This window comes from Microtus oregoni, unplaced genomic scaffold (genome assembly GCF_018167655.1).
Source record: "Microtus oregoni isolate MIOR12 unplaced genomic scaffold, Mior012 000032F_ref0000030, whole genome shotgun sequence".
Taxonomy (NCBI): domain Eukaryota; kingdom Metazoa; phylum Chordata; class Mammalia; order Rodentia; family Cricetidae; genus Microtus; species Microtus oregoni.
The window spans coordinates 14,181,394-14,200,618 of NW_024543091.1; the positions used below are offsets into that span (position 1 = coordinate 14,181,394).

At 45.6% G+C, this 19,225-nt stretch overlaps 2 protein-coding genes across 4 annotated transcripts in view; both read right to left on the bottom strand.

Moving 5' to 3' along the window:
- Positions 1–5,288, bottom strand: part of Pygo1 (pygopus family PHD finger 1) — a 29,748-nt gene extending 24,460 nt beyond the window's left edge. For all 3 annotated transcript variants that reach the window (XR_005976722.1, XM_041679576.1, XM_041679575.1), the window contains exon 1: positions 4,402–5,288. Coding sequence is in view for 2 of the 3 variants with exons in the window: in XM_041679576.1 (XP_041535510.1) it covers positions 4,402–4,450 (49 nt within the window). In the remaining variant the exon portion in view is untranslated. The remainder of the gene's footprint in view (positions 1–4,401) is intronic.
- Positions 5,289–15,101: 9,813 nt separating this feature from the next.
- Positions 15,102–19,225, bottom strand: part of Prtg (protogenin) — a 108,886-nt gene continuing 104,762 nt past the window's right edge. Inside the window, exons 19-20 of the mRNA XM_041679824.1 lie at positions 16,114–16,218; positions 15,102–15,509 (exon numbers count right to left, since the gene is read on the bottom strand). Coding sequence (XP_041535758.1) covers positions 15,102–15,509; positions 16,114–16,218 — 513 coding nt within the window. The remainder of the gene's footprint in view (positions 15,510–16,113; positions 16,219–19,225) is intronic.

Consider the following 19,225-nt stretch of genomic DNA (forward strand, 5'->3'; position numbering starts at 1 on the left):
GCTATGATACTTTGGATCTACAGAGCATGGTACAGTGAAGTCCTCAGTCAATGGCATCTCATTTTTTGTCACATCTAAGTTCTATCTCTATTGGTTTCTCATTCATTCATTCGTTCATTGTGTGTGGAAGAATATATGTGCCACGGCATACAGGTGTCTGCCAGTCAAAGGATAAGTTTTTGAATCAGTTTTTCTTCCTTCTATCTACTTGTGGGTTCCATGAACCCAACTCAGGTCACCAGGCTTTACATAGGAAACACCTTCACCTGCTGAGTCATCTTGAGTTTTTGTAAGATTTATTTTTATTATTATTTTAAATTATGTGTGTGTGTGTGTGTGTGTGTGTTTGAGTGTGAGTGCAGGTGCCCTTGGAAAGAAAAAAGCTTTGGTCCCCATGGAACTTAAATTTTGGGCCCTGGTAAGCTATCCTGGTAAGCGCCTGTGTGCTGGGAATTCAGCTTGGGTCCTCTGCAAGAGCAGGGAGCACTTGTAACTACTGAGTCACCTCTCCAGTCCCCATATTCCCATATTCTATATTACTTTCTCTTTTTGAGTCAGACTCATTTACAGATGAAGTTAATCTTTGCAAAATAAAATAAAATAAAAAATAAAAAGAAACAGTGAAGGTTTCTTTCAAAACAAGGGCCTTTCTGTAGAGCCCTGGCTGTTCTGGAATCACTATGTAGACCAGGCTGACCTCAAACTCACAGAGATCCACCTACTCTGCCTCCTGAGTGATGGGATTAAAGGTGTGCTCCACAATACCGTTTTATATTAATTTTTTTTTTTTTTGGTTTTTCGAGACAGGGTTTCTCTGTGGTTTTGGAGCCTGTCCTGGAACTAGCTCTGTAGACCAGGCTGGTCTCGAACTCACAGAGATCCGCCTGCCTCTGCCTCCCAAGTACTGGGATTAAAGGCGTGCGCCACCACTGCCCGGCTCTATATTAATTTCTTAACAATTCATTTAAGGTTCTGGAGCGATAGCTCAGGGGTTTAGGGTACATGCTACTCTCGCAGAGGACAGGAGTTTGGTTCCTGTCACCCAAGACAGTTCCTGTCGTAAGGTTGCTCACGAGTGTAACTCCAGCTCCAGGGCATCACATGCCCTCTGCTTTCAAGATCACTGGTACTCATGTGCACATACACCCCCATCTATACATAAACTGAAATAAATCTCTTTAAAAAACAATTCATTTCAATTGAAATATATGTATGTATGTATATATATATATATATGAGACAGTGATATACATATATGTATGTAAATCTTTTCCTAAACCAGGAATCTAATGAAATTTTTGTGACATACATGAAGTAAACACATAACCATTACAAAGGTCTGCCCGTAAAGAGCAAGTAGTTGGAACTCTCTGAAAAGCGCTACTCAAGAGTCTATGCCCTATAAAAGCCACAACTTGCAGTCTCAAAAAAACTGTATAGTTACAACAACAACCCAGAGCAGCTAATTTCAATAGAACTGTGCTTCATACAAGCTCAGATAGTAGCTGCATGTGCTCATGCATGCCTGCAGTCCCCACTCAGGAGACTGAGGCAGGGGGATGCCTGGTTTGAACCAGCTTGGACCACACAACATGAACCTTTTTTAAAAAAAAATACAAAAAACAAGAACAACAAAAGAACACAGAACCTTTATGGACTACGAACCAGTCCCAAGATGTCTGTTAAAACTGATGTATTTGGAAATAAGTTATTATAAAAACACTCACCATGAAGTAAAAATATTGATTGTGTGTTTTTAACAGTGATTCTAGTAGTTTGGGATTCAACTCTTAGACTATTCTTGAGCTGAGAATTGAGCCCATTCCCTACCGTTGATGTGCGACTTAATGCTGCAAGAGCAACAAGAGATACTGCAACAATGCAAAGGATTACCTGTGTTCTTGTCCACACGATGAGATACCGACGGATTCTACTTAGCCTTACATTTGGTTAGGACTGACAGCTAAGATCACAGGCATAAACCAGAGAGCTCTTTCCTTTCCTTTAATCCCAAAGCAATTTATAATAATAGACAAAATTGTATTGCAAAAATCTCAGGGGAAAACTACATCTCGGAAAGGCATAAGCCTTACAGGCTGTGGCACCTCATAATCACAAACAAAACAGGGGTATGGTATTTCTCCAATTGGGGTATTGGGGCACACACCTTTAATCCCAGAACTCCCTGAAAAGGCAGGTAGATCTCTATGAGTTCCAATCACACAGATAGTTCCAGGAGAGCCAGGGCTACACAGTAAGACACTGCCTCAAAAAAAAACTAAACAAAACAAAACACAAACAAACAAACAAACCCCACCACCACCACAACAAAACTGACGAAATGGAAGGCTGTCTGGATATCAAGCCTTTAAAAGCAACGCTCTGTTATAAGTTAGAACTTCTGCTTAAATGATTGAAAAGTCAAGTTCTCTTTTTCTGCGTGTCTCTGTGCACATGGAGGTCAGGGGCTGATCCCTCCACCCCACCCATTTTTTGAGACAGGGTTTTTCTGTGTAACAGCCCTGGCTGTCTGTCTTGGGACTGTTTCGTAGACCAGGCTGGCCTCGAACTCACTGAGATCTGCTTGCCTCTGCCTCCCAAGTGCTGGGATCAAGTGTGCGCCACCACTTCCCGGCCAAGAACTGATTCTTGATTGTTTTCTAACTTACGTATCTTGGCAGGGTCTCTCGCCTGAAACCCAAAGCTCACTGAGTCAGCTGGTCTAGCCTGCTCTGGGGATCGCCTGTGCCCCCTTCCACAGGAAAGTTGCCACACTCGCCTGGCTTTTACCTAGGTGCTGGGGACCTCACACTTGTCATACAAACGCTTTGTCCTCAAGCTCCAGAAAGGGGAATTCTACCTAAAAAGCTGAGAAAACATCTTTTGGATCTCACAGTGTTGGCATCGTGAGGCAGTTCAGTTATGTTTCCTCCAGTCACACTAACCAAAACGTCAATGGATGCCTAAGTCAGTTAAGTCAAGCGGGAATTTATCTTACTAGTCACTGATGTGTGGGCACCTTACCTTTGTTTGGGTGAAAGCATTGCTGCAGTAGGCTCCCTGCTCCAGCTCCTTTCCCCCAGTCCTACTTTCTAGGTAACACTCAGATAAACCCTATTAGAAACTCGGTCACTGCTCTGTTCACAAAACGGTTCAGTCCTTTCTCAGATACCTCAGAGAAAAAGCCTCTTTCTCTTGGACAGGGTCTCAGTATGCAGCCCTAGTTGGCCTGGAACTCACTTTTGTAGACCAGGCTAGCCTCAAACTCACAGCGATCCACATGCCTCTGCCTCTGGAGTGCTGGAACTAAAGGCCTACCAACCACTCGGGCAAAAGTCAAAACCTTAATGACTCCCAAGACACACTCCCCTAACCTTAGCCCACCAGAACTGGAAGTTCTGTCTATAGTGGCTCAGCTTGCCACAGTTACCACAGCTTCCTTTCCAGTGCTTGGATACACAGGCTAACCAGACTTCGGTTCCTTTTGCCTGGAGTGCCTTTCCTTCCCCCAGGTATGACTGGGATTGTGCGATCTTCCTCTCAGTCGTCTTCCGGGTGAGCCTTTCATCACCCTGTCCCCCCTCCCACCGGTCTTTTCTACCCCCATTTCATGGTTTCATAGTTTGCACAGTATCTGACCATGTATGTTGTTTACTGAGTGTGTGCACTCCTGCGTGAAGAACATCTACCTACGTTCTGTATTCAGTGTTTTAACCTGTGCCAAGAGCAGTACCTAGCACACAGTACATGTTCAACAAATATTTGCACAATGAACAAACTTGGAGACTCTCAGACTTAGAAACCCATCCGGAGCTGGGAATAAGAGCTGGCGGGTAGCCACACATTCCCAGATGGTATTTGGTGGTGTGTGTTTTAAACTTACATGCAGTACCTTTTGTTCAGCACATCCTTCTCTCTGATTTTTTAGAGACAGTAAGAGGCATTCAAATTCCTTACTAGTTTGCAAGGAAGAAAACCAATGATGCAGAAAGCTGATTTCTGGATGATTCGATTCTTAATCTTATTGGTTAATAAAGAAAACGCCTTCTCAATGTATCTGGTTTCTCTCCCTAAACTAAAGAAAAATATAGCGAATATGTGTTGCCTTTTGGAGGGAGGTGCTTCCTCAAAGCGCCTCAACTCTCTAGCAGTACAACTTAGTTTTCTGGGGGGTGGGAGTGGGTATTGTTCGCGGGTGTCTCTTTTTCGCCCCGAGGTGTCTATTGTGCTGTACGGTGGGAAGCAGGAGAGGAGTCTGGTAGGAAGGGATGCTGAGCGCCGCACGTCTGCACACAAAGTGGGGACCCCGCGCGCCTGGGACCGCGCACTTAGGCCTGGGCCGCCACGGTGGCCTCCCTGTGGCCCCGCACTCCCCCGGTCCTCCCGACCCTGCTCGGTTACCTCGAACTCTCTTTAGCGCGATGGGCTCCTTGTCCTGTTCCGCTGACATTACCGACCGCCGCGCATGGCTCGCCCCTGGGCCGCGGGAAGCCGGCGTCTTTGATGCGGTGGCCCCTCCTCCTCCGGGTCCTCCTTCTGGTCCTCCGGGTCCTCCTCCTGGTCCCCGGGGTCCTCCCGGCCGAGCTCGGAGCCCAGGCCGGCAGGGCCGCGGACCGACTTTTAAAAGTTTGGGAGGCGGCCGAGGCCTCGGGGCTCCGCACACACGCGGGGCTCAGCCGGGTTCAGGGCCGCGGCCTGGGGGCGGCGCCCGCGCCCGGCCCGCAGAATACGCGCGCCCTGGGCCGCGTTGCGCTGCGCTCCGCCCGCGCGCGGGGGAGACGCGGCCTCCGCGGACACAAAAGCCCCCGGCCTGCAGTGGCCGCTCGGGGGACGTGGCGCGGTCCCGAGGCCTCCCCGCCCCGCCTGTGCTCTACAACCCAGCACGGGGTCGGGCCTCGGGGGCGGGGACCCAGGGCGCGCGGAGCCCCGCACCCTCACCCGCACGGAGCTCCAAGGCCGCGGCCTCGCTTGCGGACTGCGCTGCGCTCCGGGGCCGTGCGCACCAGGCCCCGCGTTAACCCTGCACCCCTATGCGCCGGGGTCCCTGCGCCCTCCAAGGCCCAGTACCGCCAGCTCTGCGTCTCCCGTCTGCGTCCCGCAGCTCGGGCTCCACGCTCTCCGCTGCCCTCCAAGGCCCAAGACTCCCAGGTTCCGCGCACCCCGTGCAGGGCGCAAGGGCGCAACGTCCTGCTCTGCGCTCCCCGTCGCCCTCCAAGGCCCCAAACCCTCCAATTCTGCATCCAGCTCCTCTGCGCCCCGGGCTGCTCTCTGCCCTCTAGTCCCCAAGATCCCCGGCTCCACGCCTCTCTGCACGCCCTGCCCCAGCCTCCCCAAGGAAACAGCAGCTCCCAACTTCATCCCAGCCCCAGCAGGCATCTTGGCCTCGCAGTCGGATTTCAGGAAAACTTTGTCAGAGAAAGTGGCATAGTTCTTAGGTGGGTGTGTGGACGCCCCACATTCCCCGTGCCCGTGGTTCGAACTCGTGTTTCTGCAACGCCCCCTGCCTTGGATATGTAATAACTGGGCTCTTCAAAACAGGGAATTAACAGTAGAAGAGCATTGGGAAAAGGGACCATACATGGGCAAGTTGTAGGGAGATTCCCCCCACGCCAAACCAAGGAGACTATAAGTTAGATTTGACTGGTAGTTCACATTTTCCCCTTGGGCTATGTGACCTGGGACAAATGAGGCACACACTCTTGACGTTCAGTTTCTGATTTATCAAGTGAGTGGTGCTTCATCTCTAAGATGTCTTCTAACTCTGACATTCTTTGATGAACTTTTATGAGGTTTTCTGGTTTGTTGTTAGGTTTTTCTAGTAACTGTACTAAGAGCAACTAGGTGCAGACTACTCTTCAGTTAGGTAAACCACAGTTTGTTTCTACATCTAACCGTAGACAAGTACTCCTTAAGCCCAAGAGGACCTATAACTAACCAAATGGGAGTCTCATCTTTCTATAGACAAGACTTACAGACCTTACAGACAAGGCATTCTAGTGCCCAGGCAATGCCCAAGGTAAAACCCTACATTAGCTGCTTTAGGAAAAGAATAGCCTAGCTGTAGCATGTGGTGGTGCACGGCATTAATCCTAACACTCTGGAGGCAGAGGCAGGTGGATATCTGTGCTCCAAGCCAGCCAAAGCTCCACACTGAAACCTTGTTTCAAAAAGCAGAATACTGAATATTGCCCGCCAGATAAGCATGAGGACCTGAGTTAGGACATGGTGCTTTTACACAGAAATACACACACTCTTCACACTTTTGTGTCTGTCATGGTCTTTCACTCCCATCGCCCCTGGGAGATGCCAGATGCTTATGACGAGTTGTCACTTGGCCTCAGCACACTGATCAAGCCTCATGGATACAAACCTTTAAGTGTCAAAGGAAAGCTGACCTAGCATCATATTGACACCGTCTTGCAGACCTGGAGAAAACCGTCAGTTTGTCAGGATCTAGGATTAGTTAGGCGACTAGCATCAGGGCACGCTTGTGAGGAATGAGTTAGATTATGTTAACTAAGGTGGAAGACCTTAGTCATGGGCGGCACCATCCTACTTTTCGGGGGCTTGGATTGAATAAAGAGAAAGGGAGCTGATCTTTCTGCTTCCTGACTGGGGATGTGATGTGATTGGGCGCTTCATGCTCCAGCATCGTGATACCCATCACGATAGATGTTGTGCTCAGCCTGTGAGCCACAAACCCCGCCTTTCTTTTTTATAATATTTATTTATTTATTATGTATACAACATTCTGTCTGTGTGTATATCTGCAGGCCAGAAGAGGGCACCAGACCTCATTACAGATGGTTATGAGCCACCATGTGGTTGCTGGGAATTGAACTCAGGACCTTTGGAAGAGCAGGCAGTGCTCTTAACCACTTGAGCCATCTCTCCAGCCCCCAAACCCCGCCTTTCTTACGCTGCACTACAGCATAGACAAGTCACTACTAATACACGCTTTTTCCACCCAACTCTCATCTCCCCAGTATAATTTCTCTCAAAAACGTCCCTTCACCTTGCTGTAGTCAAATCCATGAGACCTGAGTTCCAGAGTTGATCTTCACCCCTCAACCAGGTTTCACTCTTCAGAGTGACGGTCTCAGTGCTGAGACCCCGGCTTCAGATACAAAGAAGATTCATCCAGAACCAAATGGGGACAGCCAAGAATAGAATTGAGGCCAACATGCATTTCTAAGGTATGTGAGGGCACAAGTAGACCTATGTGGAGACCAGAGGACAAATTTCGGAAGTCAGTTCTCTCCTTCCACTGTGTGGTTCTGGGGATTGAACTCAGGTCATCAGGATGGCAGCAATCACCTTTACCCACTGAGTCATCTCTTCAGGCCCTGTATGTCTTCCTAATGTAAGTGTTTAAGTTACATGCCCAGGTACTATTGTGCTGTACCCATGAGTGCTTGTTCCTTATTTTTGTTTTTGCACATGCTCAGTCACTTTTACTTGGGTCCCAGCATTAACCGGTCATCTGACTGGACCACTTTTAACCACTGAGTCACCTCTCCAGCTCCAACTTTAGATGTTCTTTTTTTTTTTTAAATATTTATTTATTTATTATGTATACAATATTCTGTCTGTGTGTATGTCTACAGGCCAGAAGAGGGCACCAGACCTCATTCCAGATGGTTGTGAGCCACCATGTGGTTGCTGGGAATTGAACTCAGGACCTTTGGAAGAGCAGGCAATGCTCTTAACCACTGAGCCATCTCTCCAGCCCCTAGATGTTCTTAAAGAAAAGGTTTCCAGGCTCCTCTTGTCATCCCAAACCCTCATTCTAGCATCTTCTTCATGGAGTCAATGCCTTGTGGACCTGAACATGCCCAGAGCCTTTGGGTCACCTCATGTTTGCTTCCTGAACGTGCACCAACCAGCAGGAATGGGAAAGGTGTGTTCTTGCCATTATACAGTACACGCTACGTGGCTACAATTCTTTTTTTTTAAATATTTATTTATTTATTATGTATACAGTATTCTATCTGTGTGTATGCCTGCAGGCCAGAAGAGGGCACCAGACCTCATTACAGATGGTTGTGAGCCACCATGTGGTTGCTGGGAATTGAACTCAGGACCTTTGGAAGAGCAGGCAATGCTCTTAACCACTGAGCCATCTCTCCAGCCCCGTGGCTACAATTCTTAAAGGGAGGCCAGATGCAGGAATACGCACTTAATAAGTCATCCCTTCCAACTGTTCTGATATCCACTCTCTAGTCTCCAAAGAAGGAAAACGCGTACCATTTGCTTTTTAACTAAGGAAAAGTTTTATTTAAACTGTGCAATCCATCAGTATGTAGACAGCAGTTTTCATAAACATTTTGGCATTTAAACTTTCATTCACTTTTTGGCATGACCTGTAGGGCAGAATACAAACCACACGGGGTAGTGGACGGATACTAGGAAATATTTGCTATCATGCTAGGAACAGAAAACAAACCCACATCGTTAAACAACATATGTTTTAAGAAGACGTTTTAAAAAATACATTCAAAAATCAAGACAAACATTCACCGTCTTCACGCAATGGAGTCTGCTGAGCTGGTCCCCTGAGTCAAGTAGAAATCGAATGTAGCTCAGCTCCACAGTCCACGCTGAAGCTGGCAAATGCTGCCCTTACAAGGAAGCAGAGAGTGGCAGGACCCAGAACACCTACTACAGAAAATAACTTAACTGGCTCCCGCACTTCATTAAATTCACATCTTTGAAATAGAAAAAAAAATCCTACACGTACAGACATCAACTTTTGTTCAATGACAGTAACAGACAGACAGATTTTCTTAACACCTGTCCTATACTCTAGAGAGGGGCTAAGGCAATGTCTGTGTTCAGGCTTACCACCAGGAAAGGGTTTTAGTCTGGGAACGGAACAGATAACACAATGTGGCAAATAAGAAACTCTATGACAGCAGGAAGAGTAGCTTTGTTTTTGTTTTGTTTTTTTTTTTAAGAGAGTTCAGTAGGAAAAGAAACATTCTTTCTAAAGGTTTAAGTCAAGAATGTATCAGAAACTTGAGGAAACCTGTAAAACTTTGCAGGCCAAAACTTTGCAGGCCATCGATGGAGCGAAGCTGGCTGATGCGAACAAGGAAAGAGTGCATTTGTTAGAAATGCAGATGAGGTTGGGAGGATGGTACACTTTTAATCTCAGCGCTCAGTGGCTGTGTTCAAGACACTTAGCTTTTCCGTATTGAGCATCTCCTCCTGGCTAGCATCCTGTGAATGGAAACAGCTTTCTCTCTCTGCTAAAGAAATCCCGAATATCAGTCAGGGTAGAATTTGAAGTCATCCTTCAAAACTGAAAGGAGGCCAGCTTGAAATAATCAGACATTAGAACGAACTAGAGCTTTGGGGTCTAAAACATCCAGGAAAAGAACAACTAGAAGATGAAGCAGGTGGAAAAGTTCAGCGCATCCTAGGAACTACACGTGCTGACGGAGTGGGACGAGGCAAGGGCCACGGGAAGCTTCAGAGCTGACCAATTAGAAGGTGGAACATCCGTCACTGTTTAAGTGAAGGCAGAAACCAGGCTGCAAGGCAGTACATACCAGTGTGTTTGGAAAGAAAGCAAAGGGTGATTCTGCCGTCTTGCTCATCTATCTAGGATCCCTTATGCGTTGAGTCCTTTCCTCAGCCCTGCTCCAGCATTATCATTTGAAGAGAGAAAAAAGGTTTCCAAAACTTTCTGATGAATCCAACATAGTTGGAGGCAAATATTTAAGAGATTTTTTTTCCCCTCTGAAAACATAGATAAGATCTGGAGTGGAGTTAGGAGCCAGGCAACGGTAGCATATGCCTTTAATCCCAGCATTTGGGAGGTAGAGGCAGGTGAATCTCTGAGTTCAGGCCAGCCTGGTCTACAGAGCAAGTACCAGGACAACCAGGGCTACACAGAGAAACCCTGCCTCAAATCCCCCACTTAAAAAAAAAAAAGTAAAAGAAAAAAAGTTGAATTGGCTTTGAAGGGGTTTTAGAGACAGATTTTAATGCACTTTGAACAAACTACAGGGCCTATTTTTTCCAGTCTTTGACATTTTAAAGGTGCTTCCAGGGGAAAGGGAACATCAGATTTGCTATATCTTGAAAACCTAGTACCAAGCTTCTGAGAGGAATTCCGCAGAATTGACGGATCTGTAGTAGGAAAACAATGACCACTCAGAAGTCTACAGAGGAACCCTCAGAACCTGTGAGAATCCTACAATACATGACAGAAGAAACTAAGGACATCATCTTGGACGAAGAAGGCCAGAATAATCTAACCAAATGAATACACAGAACCAAAGAATCTTTCTTTCTTGGAGTCAAAAAAAGAGAAGGAGAGGGGCTATGTTGCTGGTTTTGAAGAAAAATGAGTTCACAGTCTTTAAAAGCCAAAGACAAGGGACTGGCATCTCCTCTCGGCTCCCAGGGGGAAGGCAGCCCCCTTGGCAGCTTCATCTTAGCCTATAGCTGGGCCGATGGCCCACACCTGTCATCTCGGGAGTATGAGGCAGGAGGAGCACCACCAGTTCAAAGCCAGTCTGGTTTCCATAGCAAGTTCCAGGATGGCAGAATTTCAGAGCAAAAAAACTTCCTCAAAAAGGAAAAGAGTTCTGCCCCGCAGAGTTGTAAGATACTTAGGCGCTGCTGCTTGCAACCACTAAATTGGTGATGGTTTGCCGGGAAAGCGGCACAGAACCCACCTGGTAGAAAAGCCGGTAACACACACATTGCATTAGCCTGGGCACTCACATCCTGAGCATAAGCAACCCAGCACAGAACCTACGGCTGCCTTCTAAACATCAATACAATCCACAGTCAGATGAACGGCTGTGCGTGGCGGTCTCCAGAACCCGCCGCTCTGCGCTCTTTCTGACTTCAGCCAAAGCAGTTTTATCAGAGACGCACGTAGTAAATGTTCAGGCAGAAAATATGCAAAACACATGGTTGGCCTCAGAAAAATGACAGCTTTTGACAATACAGTTCAAACTTTTGTCCCCCCCCCCCCACACATCTGGTATTCGAAACGGACACCTGCTATGCAAGTGTACAGAAGCGAATCGGTCGCAACAGTCACTGACCGACTCATGGGCGGTAACGTTTCCTGGAATGGCACCAGGACTGGACCTCAGATACCTGCCTACTGCGACTGATCAAAGGAGTGCACCAGGCTGCCATGCTCGCTTTTGAGGACACAAAGAACTCTTTCCAATGGTGTCTTCCTAAGGACTTCAGCAGTGCTCCTGAGTCGTCGGCCATGAGCCTTTAAAAAAAATTTTTTTTCAGAAAAGCCCTCCAAAAAGCACAGACATGATGCACACACAGTCACTGCCGCGTTGCTGGTGGGGCTTGTGTTTGAGGTAATGGCAAGAAAGCCTGTAACATGTCACCAGCATCTAAACTCTTGGTACTTTTCAAAACATCATTTAATAGATAAATATGTCTTTTTTATAAATCTCTAGATTCTACATTTAAAAAAGTAATTCTCTCTTCACCCAGATTTCCATTCGAGATTAAGCTCAGCTCCTTTGGTGCAATGAAAACCTTGTAATTTAGGAACCCCATTTTAACTCAAAGCGCTGCCCACCCAAACAGTGGCCTGTTTCATTTGCCTTCCTCCAGCTGCCTGAATAACCAGAGAATGACTTTATGTAGGAATGCAGACTTTACGGAGGATTTAGGGGCTCCCATGTACCCAGGGACAGAAGAGCCTGATGTTCTAGCTGGTGACCGTCACACTCACGGGGCTTTACGGAAGAAGCACAGCACCATTTATCAAAAATATCCCCGTGAATAAACCAGTGGATTTCACTGAAAATCTGGACACAGAGGAGAGGGTCTGGAGAGATGCTTCATTAACATAAAAAACAACAAATAAGAGTTCAATGTACAGCTAAATTTCTCTATATTCGGAGGTAACCTTAAATATCTTTGGTTTTTAATTTCTTTTTATTTGCTGATATAAAGTACTCGAATAAAAACACTGATAAATACCAATATAACTGTATTGCCTTTAACTATGTAAACTTAGCTTTTCGTCTTTTCTTTTTGCCACTAAAGCTAGATTCCCTATCTGCTTCTAAATAAATTTATTTTAAATCTGCTCATCTTTACTTACAGGCTAAATGATATATTTTAATGCTCTTTGGTATGAAAATACTGATGAGCAGTATATTGTAATATTTGACATTAAAAATGACAGGCAGGTTATCAGTACTTCTAGCAAATATGTATTTAGAAAATGAAAGTTACCAATTTGCATACCAGCCTATCTGGAGTTGAAATATGATGAAGTAATGGTACCATAAGAAAGAAATGATAACCTTAATATTTTAGTTAAAATTTCGTACTTCAGACTTCACAGAAGCTTGCTTTCACCAAGCCAAAAGCCTCTGTTTAGCATTAAATACCTTATTCCATGAGATCAAAATATTTATTCTTAGTGATAAGATTTGTTTTTTTTCCCCTCCAACAAGCAATTTCAAAAATTTGAAAATACATTAATACTATAGAGTTAAAGATTTCTTCGCTTGCTGAAGGAAAAAAAAAGCTACAGTCGAAATACTTTGTAACCATCTGTTGGCAAGGAAATTACAACTTATTTTTAAACACTCTGGAGACAGTAAGGTAGTTAATATCACTAGTCTAATTATCTGTAACTATCAATATAAACCCTACAGTTTAGGGTTAGAAATTACTTGAAATTGAGGCTATTTATAGCTTTTTCTAGCGAACTTGATTTAGGGTAATTGTAATAGAAATTTCATTTTTCTACTGGAAATTCTTTGGTAACAGGATTGTGACAGAAAAGTCTGCATAACAATAGAATGAAAAGGCTAAAAAATGAACTAGCAAATAGCTATAAGCTAAAAGTCTACTGTAAGTAAGGGCCGATTCATCAAAACACAGGGCACGTTCTTTTGGGACAGCATCCCCTCGGACCCTTTCAGAGGACCCAGGCAGAGAACACAGTTCAAACGCACATGGCCCTCAACCTGAAGCGTCACCTTGACATTTTGTTTGCTTCTGAAGATTGAAAACAACCGCTCCCATCATACTCTTCATTTTAGATACTGATAGACGTTGGCCCACATACTTAACTACGAACCAAACAACACCATACCCTGTCAGTGCGCCCGCCCATGCGTCATGAGCTCAAGAGAAACAAAAACAAAAAACAAAACACAACAAAATTCCCTGAGTACAGGAAAGAACAATAACACTAGAATAACTTTAAAGAGAGGTAGTATAAACAGGAGTGCGAAGGCACGGGAAGCCCTTTTTCTAGCCTCCCATCATTTACCTAAAGCTCTGCTTTTTTTTTTTTCCTTTCTCTTTTTTTTTCTTTTCCCATTTTGCCCAAAAAAGCCCACAGTGAAAGGGACAGGACTGCGCTCAGAAGTGGCAGCCGTGGGTTGGGTTCTAAGCATGCCCGATTTGGCACAAACCTTAGAATCACACGGCAGGGCCATCAAGGGAGTCGAGAGCGTGGTGATTATCCAGCAGGTCCCTTGACTTTAGGGCTCCATTTGGCAGGACCTATCTCATCTGTGCCGGGAGGGTTTCAAGGGGAAAACCCACAGAGGGGCCTTCTTTGAAAATAAAACTCAGAATCCATTTCCAAAAACGTGGGGGAGGGTGAACCCCATGATTCTGAAAGGCTAAGGACACGCCTCTCTTTCAGGCATCTCTTTTTTTCTCTCCCTCCCATGAGGCTCAGCACAGGAGTTGTTCCTCATGGCTGAGAAGGCCTGCTCTAAGGGCTTGCTGACTTCAAACCAGCGAGAGGATGAACTCACTCCTGGAGTTAGTGGGACAGTAAGCCAAGAGGTCAGCCACCGGGTTGGTACGGCACAACATCCCCGGGGCCAACCTGCGCTTCCAAAGGAGAACAATGCTAACAAGGTGCCAGATAACGTTAGAGCTATCAGTGAGAGCCAAGCTTTGTTAAGGCAAATTTTTGGTACCCTTTTTCCTAAACATCTTCATGAATATTAAAAAGGTATAAGGCAAAATTTTTCATAATATCCTGGAAGGCACTGCTATTACAAAAACCTCAAGTTCATCTTATTTTCTACGGCTTCGTGTATCTTCATTCTCAATACTTCATGACATTTCTTCGCCCCATTTGAAGCCAAATTGGGCCTATTTTTTTTTTTTCCCGAGACTGGGTTTCTCTGTAGCTTTCGGAGCCTGTCCGGGAACTAGCTCTTGTAGACCAGGCTGGCCTCGAACTCACAGAGATCCACCTGCCTCAGCCTCCCGAGTGCTGGGATTAAAGGCGTGCGCCATCACCGCCTGGCTGAACCATTCCAAAAAAAAAAAAATCCACTTTTCTACATTGTGTTTTGCAGTTAGGTCGGAAACTCTGAAGTTGTTCTGCAAAAGACAGCGCAGCCCTTGACCAACTGTGGGGCCAAAGAGAAGGTGGCTGAAGGCAGGCTGGTGTGGGCTGGAGCGAAGGATTCCTGCTCTGGCGCTCCAATCCCAACAGCCTGGCAAGGATATGATCCCTATGTGCTACGGAATGGTTTGCTTCTCCAAGGAGACATCTTTGTTTCATCCATTCAAATAAATATAGTCCCGTATTTTCTCCTCACAGCCAGAGGTCACAACATTATCCAAATCATGCAGGTGTTACAGCTCTAAAAGAAAAAAAAAAAAAAAAAAACAGAGCTTCAGATCAACATTCTTCCTCGTCTTGCCATCGGACTCCTCAGTCACACACATCACACACACAAGACACACGGCGGCGTCACTAGGAAGTCCTGCTGGCTACGCCGCTGCGAGAAGCCAGCCCAGGAGGAGGCAGCACAGTTCTTCAGAGTCCGCCAAAGCAAACTGAGGTAGCTATTCAGCAGAGGGCTCGGGCAGTCTTCCCTCCGCTCCAGTGATACATCTTAGAATCCAGTCAAGCATCCTGACTGCCCTTTTTCACATTGTTGACAATTGAAACATTCAAAATTCGTGCGCTTAAAAATAATTAAAAAATATTTTTAAAAGATGAAAAAAAAAAACAATAAACAGTAAGACATCAAGATTTTCACAAAAGGCTTTGGCTCCCTGTTCATTGTCCTTCGAACAGACGCTTGTTGTGAATCCCTGAGCATAGCTGTCTAGATGGGAAACCCCTCGGCTGCAAAGCACGGCCCCGTGGACTCTGGTGGCTGTGGGGCCAAGGAGGTGGTCTGCTCGGCTGGCAAAGGCTCTGCAAGGTCTCTGCGCTTCTTCAAGGCACCATCTCCATCAGAATCGCCACCGGAGAGAGGATTCGAGGTGGGGGGTGTGCCACTGATGACCGAGGACAGGTGGATCTCATCATTGGACTCGTGGGAGAACCTTCCAGAATCCCCCGTCTCGTGGCTGCCTTCACTGTTGGCAGAATGCTCAGCATCAAGGGCAGCCCCAAAGGGTCTTGGGAAGCTGGCGGTCTGGCCTGGGGAGCTGGGGGAGTCTTCCTCGCTGATCAGCACAGTGGTGCCTGGCTGGTAAAAGCACACGGGCTGGGTGAATCTTCTTGGAGTCTGGGCAAAAACAGATGAGGGAGCAATGAGGCCAAAGCTAGTTCACGTGCACGGATAGAGATCACCATTGTGAACGGATTGTTTGCATCCCTGGTTCCCACGGACAGCGGGGAGCATTCCTGAACTACTATACCAACTGAAATGCTACAACCTTCCTTGGTGGGGCTGGAGAGATGGCTCAGGGGTTAAGACTTGAGTGTAGTGCCTAGCACCCAACATCAGGTGATTGACGTGCCTGTAACTCCAGTTCCAGGTGATCCAACACCCTCTTCTGGCCTACGTACGCACGTGCATATCTCTACTTAGGTATACACACCCATAATTAAAAATAAAATCTAAAACAAACAAACAACCCACAACCTTGGTTATTTTGATATAAGCTCATGTCCCTTTCTTTTCTTATGGTCCTCACGCCCCACTGAAAACCACATCTCTGATGACTGTCTCAACTGTCCTTTTGGCTGTCACTCAACACAGCTCTTCACTGTCAGAATTGAACCACGTCGGTCAAAGATTATTGACTTTCACGTTCCCATTTCCCTCTTACTTATAATTATCATTTTTATGTCATGGACACTAAATGATTCTCACATGGGAGAATTACCTGCTCAACTTTCATTTTCTTATTGTCTTGGAAAAAAAGCCACTTTTTCTTGGTGTTGTTTTTAACTATAGGACCATAGCTGTTGATGATCAGGTCAGTTCCTCCCTGAGGAAACACAAAGAGAAAACACCTCAGAATTAGAGATTGGATTTCACTGCAGGACGCACACAGAGATTTTAAATGTCTAAGGAGACAAAGGTCACAAACGGCACCTCTGTACACAGGAACAAACATATTCAGGACATCTGTTTGCCATCAAAATCACATCAGGGCTGGAGAGATGGTTCAATGCCTAAGGGAATTGGCTGTTCTTCCAGAGGACCCAGGTTTAATTTCCAGCACCCACATGGTGGCTCACAACCATCCATAACTCCAGGGGGTCCTATGCCCTCTTCTGGCTTACACACACCAGGCACATACGTGGTGCTCAGACACATGTGAAGAAAAAAAAACCAGCCATACACATCACAAGAAAAACATATGTTTATTTATTCTTTGTAAGACCGGGTCTCACTGTGAAGCTCATGCTAGCCTGGAGCTCACTGGCTTCCTCTCCAGACTCCTGTGTACTAAGGCATGACAGGAATGCACTCCAATGCCTAGCCTGGTTCACTCTGTACCTACCTTCTGACCCTCTCTCTGACATGTTTTTGTTATAGCAAGCAAAAGTATGGAATTATGACAAGATATCAACGATCATTTGTGCATTTGTTCATTATATTCTCCATTCAACCTTCTTTGCATGACTGACATAGTTTAAAAGCAGTCGAGAGGAACAAGATCCTGGACCCAAAAGCAAGGTGTCATCTGCAGGCCAACCAAGGGGACTGGCCAGGCCTCCAGCTGCTCTCCGCTTCTTTGACTTTAAATGCTGCCTCTCTTTCTCTCCATCTTCTCCTTCATTTTGTTTCTCCCCTACCTTTTCTTGTATCTGCTGCCAAACTGGTAATAACAGAACCACAATATATACTAGTATTTGCCAATTTTGGACTCTAGGGCCAAGGACAAAGTCCACTTGTACAGTGCGTGGCTGGTATGAAGGAAGCCCTGGCTTTGATCCCCAAGAGACAGAAGCTGAGGAATTCGTTCAAGGCTAGCTTTGTCTACGTAGTAAGTTGCAGTCAGTATGGGTTACATGCCTTGAGGAAACACATGCATGTGCACGCCCACACACAACCTTTTAGATTTTATGTCCTATATTAATTTGAAATAAGTTGAATAGGGCTTGATTTTTTAATTATAAAGTAAGAGCTAAAAGAGGCTGCAAACAACACAAATGCAACAGCAAAAATCAAATACCTTTTAAAATTAACAGAAACGTGGGCAGGAGAAATGACTCAGCAGGAGAAAGGCACCTGCCACGGGTCTAATGACCTGGATTCAAGTCCCGAACTCCACCCAGCAGGAGAGAACTGACTCCCACAATCCTCTGGCCTCCACGTGAGCACCATGACATACAAATGCCCACATACATCAGAAACACAAAATAAAGAAATGCAAAGAATTAATATCCATGCTCCTAAAACTTGAAAATGTTTTCGTCATTGTTGACTTCAGGAAAGGGTCTGTGAAGGAAGGCTGATCACAGGGAGAAATCTCTTCCACATGGGGTTGGCTCTGCAGGACAAGGGTGTGTGTGTGTGTGTGTGTGTATGTGCGCGCGCACGCGCGCGCTGTGTGTGTGCTATGTCATCGTCTTTTCTAAGAATCCTTTAACACTCTAGAAAACCTTCTTTGCTGAGGCAGTGGACACACACCCAGAGCTGTGGGTGTCTGCGGTTAATAGTGACTAACACATGTCACATTAGTTACGGAGCAGCTATACGAAGAATATGACGAGGTGAGACAGAGTCAAGGTGTGGAGTACACCTTTTACCCTAGTACTGAGGAGACAGAGGCAGGTGGATCTCTGTGAGTTTGAGGCAATTTGGTCTATAAGGAGAGTTCCAGGATAGCTGGAGCTATAGAAAGAAACCCTGTCTCCGGAAAAAAAACAAAAAACAAAACAACGATAACAACAACAACAACAACAAAAAAAAAAAAAGCAAAAGTTCTAGCTGGTGTCCATAGTGCTTTAACAAGCCTGGATAAGGACATGAAGAAGCGCCCTCTATTGACGCCTCATTGTAATATCTACTTCTGCAGACATACAAGAGAAAGATCTTTAGGTGTGTATGCAAATCTTTGTTGGCTTGTTTATTTCTTTGTTTGTTGTGTATTTATTACTTATTTTATTTTATGTGTACAGTGTTTTGCCTGTGTGTATGTATGTGTACCATGTGCCTCAGGAGGTCAGAAGAAGGAGTCAGAGCCTTTGGAAGTGGAGTTACAGGTGGTTGCGAGCCACCATGTGGATGCTGGGAATGGAACCTAGGTCCTCTAGAAGAGCAAAAAAATGCTCCTAAGTTCCGAGTCATCTCTCCAGCCCATACCTTTCTTTTTTCTTTTTTTTTAAAGATTTATTTATTTATTATGTATACAACATTCCTTCTATGTATGCTTGCATGCCAGAAGAGAGCACCAGATCTCATTATAGATGGCTGTGAGCCACCATGTGGTTGCTGGGAATTGAACTCAGGACCTCTGGAAGAGCAGTCAGTGCTCTTAACCTCTGAGCCATCTCTCCAGCCCCCCATACCTTTTTTATTTTAAAAAAAAAATATTCTTTGAAGGTGACAAAGATGGCTCAATGGTTAAGCACACAGGCTGCTTTTTCAGAGAACCAGGGACACATCCCCTAAACCCATATGTTAGCTCATAACTATCTGTAACTCAAGTTCTAGAGGATTTGATGCTCTCTTATGCTGTCCCTGGGCACTGGGCACAAACATGATGAAGAGACAGACATGCAGACAAAACACTCTCACATATAAAAGGTTTATATAAAAGTAAATTCTAAACCTTCTTTATATCTGGTGTACTCTGAGGATCGATACAGGATTGATACAGGCAATCATTAAACTCAAGGTAAAACCATTTAATAAAAGTGCTGATGCTGGGCTGGAGAGATGGCTCAGTGGGTAAGAGCACTGCCTGCTCTTCTAGAGGTCCTGAGTTCAATTCCCAGCAACCACATGGTGGCTCACAACCATCTGTAATGAGATCTGGTGCC